Source organism: Buceros rhinoceros, unplaced genomic scaffold, assembly GCF_000710305.1.
Source record: "Buceros rhinoceros silvestris isolate BGI_N320 unplaced genomic scaffold, ASM71030v1 scaffold20488, whole genome shotgun sequence".
Classification (NCBI taxonomy): domain Eukaryota; kingdom Metazoa; phylum Chordata; class Aves; order Bucerotiformes; family Bucerotidae; genus Buceros; species Buceros rhinoceros.
In genome coordinates, this window is record NW_010425410.1 from 5,621 (window position 1) to 5,951 (window position 331).

Here is a 331-nt window from a genome sequence, read left to right on the forward strand (position 1 = left end):
CACTCACCTTGCCCTGGTCAAAGTAGTTGATGATCTGGTGGTAGAGAAACTCCTTCAGCTGGCGCTGGGTGTGCAGGCTGGGGCCGTGCAGGCCCTGTATGGGGGCCGTGTTCGCCTCATCTGACCACTGCGCAGAGGCAGCAGGAGCCTGTCACACTGAGCCCATGGGCCCGGCTGGGTGGCCCCCGCGCCCTGCACCCCACCTTGAGCAGCCGGGCGTGCAGCAGCAGTGTGTAGGCGCCCTCCGTGTAGTTCTCGTAGCTGACGTGCAGGTCCTTCAGCTTGTACAGGTACCTGGGCGTGAGGGAACCATATGTGGGGGTCTGGACCG

General features: G+C 64.0%; 1 protein-coding gene across 1 annotated transcript in view; it reads right to left on the reverse strand.

Annotated features, from left to right (window-relative positions):
* LOC104497852 (dedicator of cytokinesis protein 2-like) overlaps positions 1-331 on the reverse strand; it is a gene marked incomplete at its 5' end in the record, with an annotated part of 12,658 nt that overhangs the window by 5,049 nt on the left and 7,278 nt on the right. Inside the window, 2 exon segments of the mRNA XM_010141150.1 lie at positions 8-127; positions 204-323. Coding sequence (XP_010139452.1) covers positions 8-127; positions 204-323 — 240 coding nt within the window.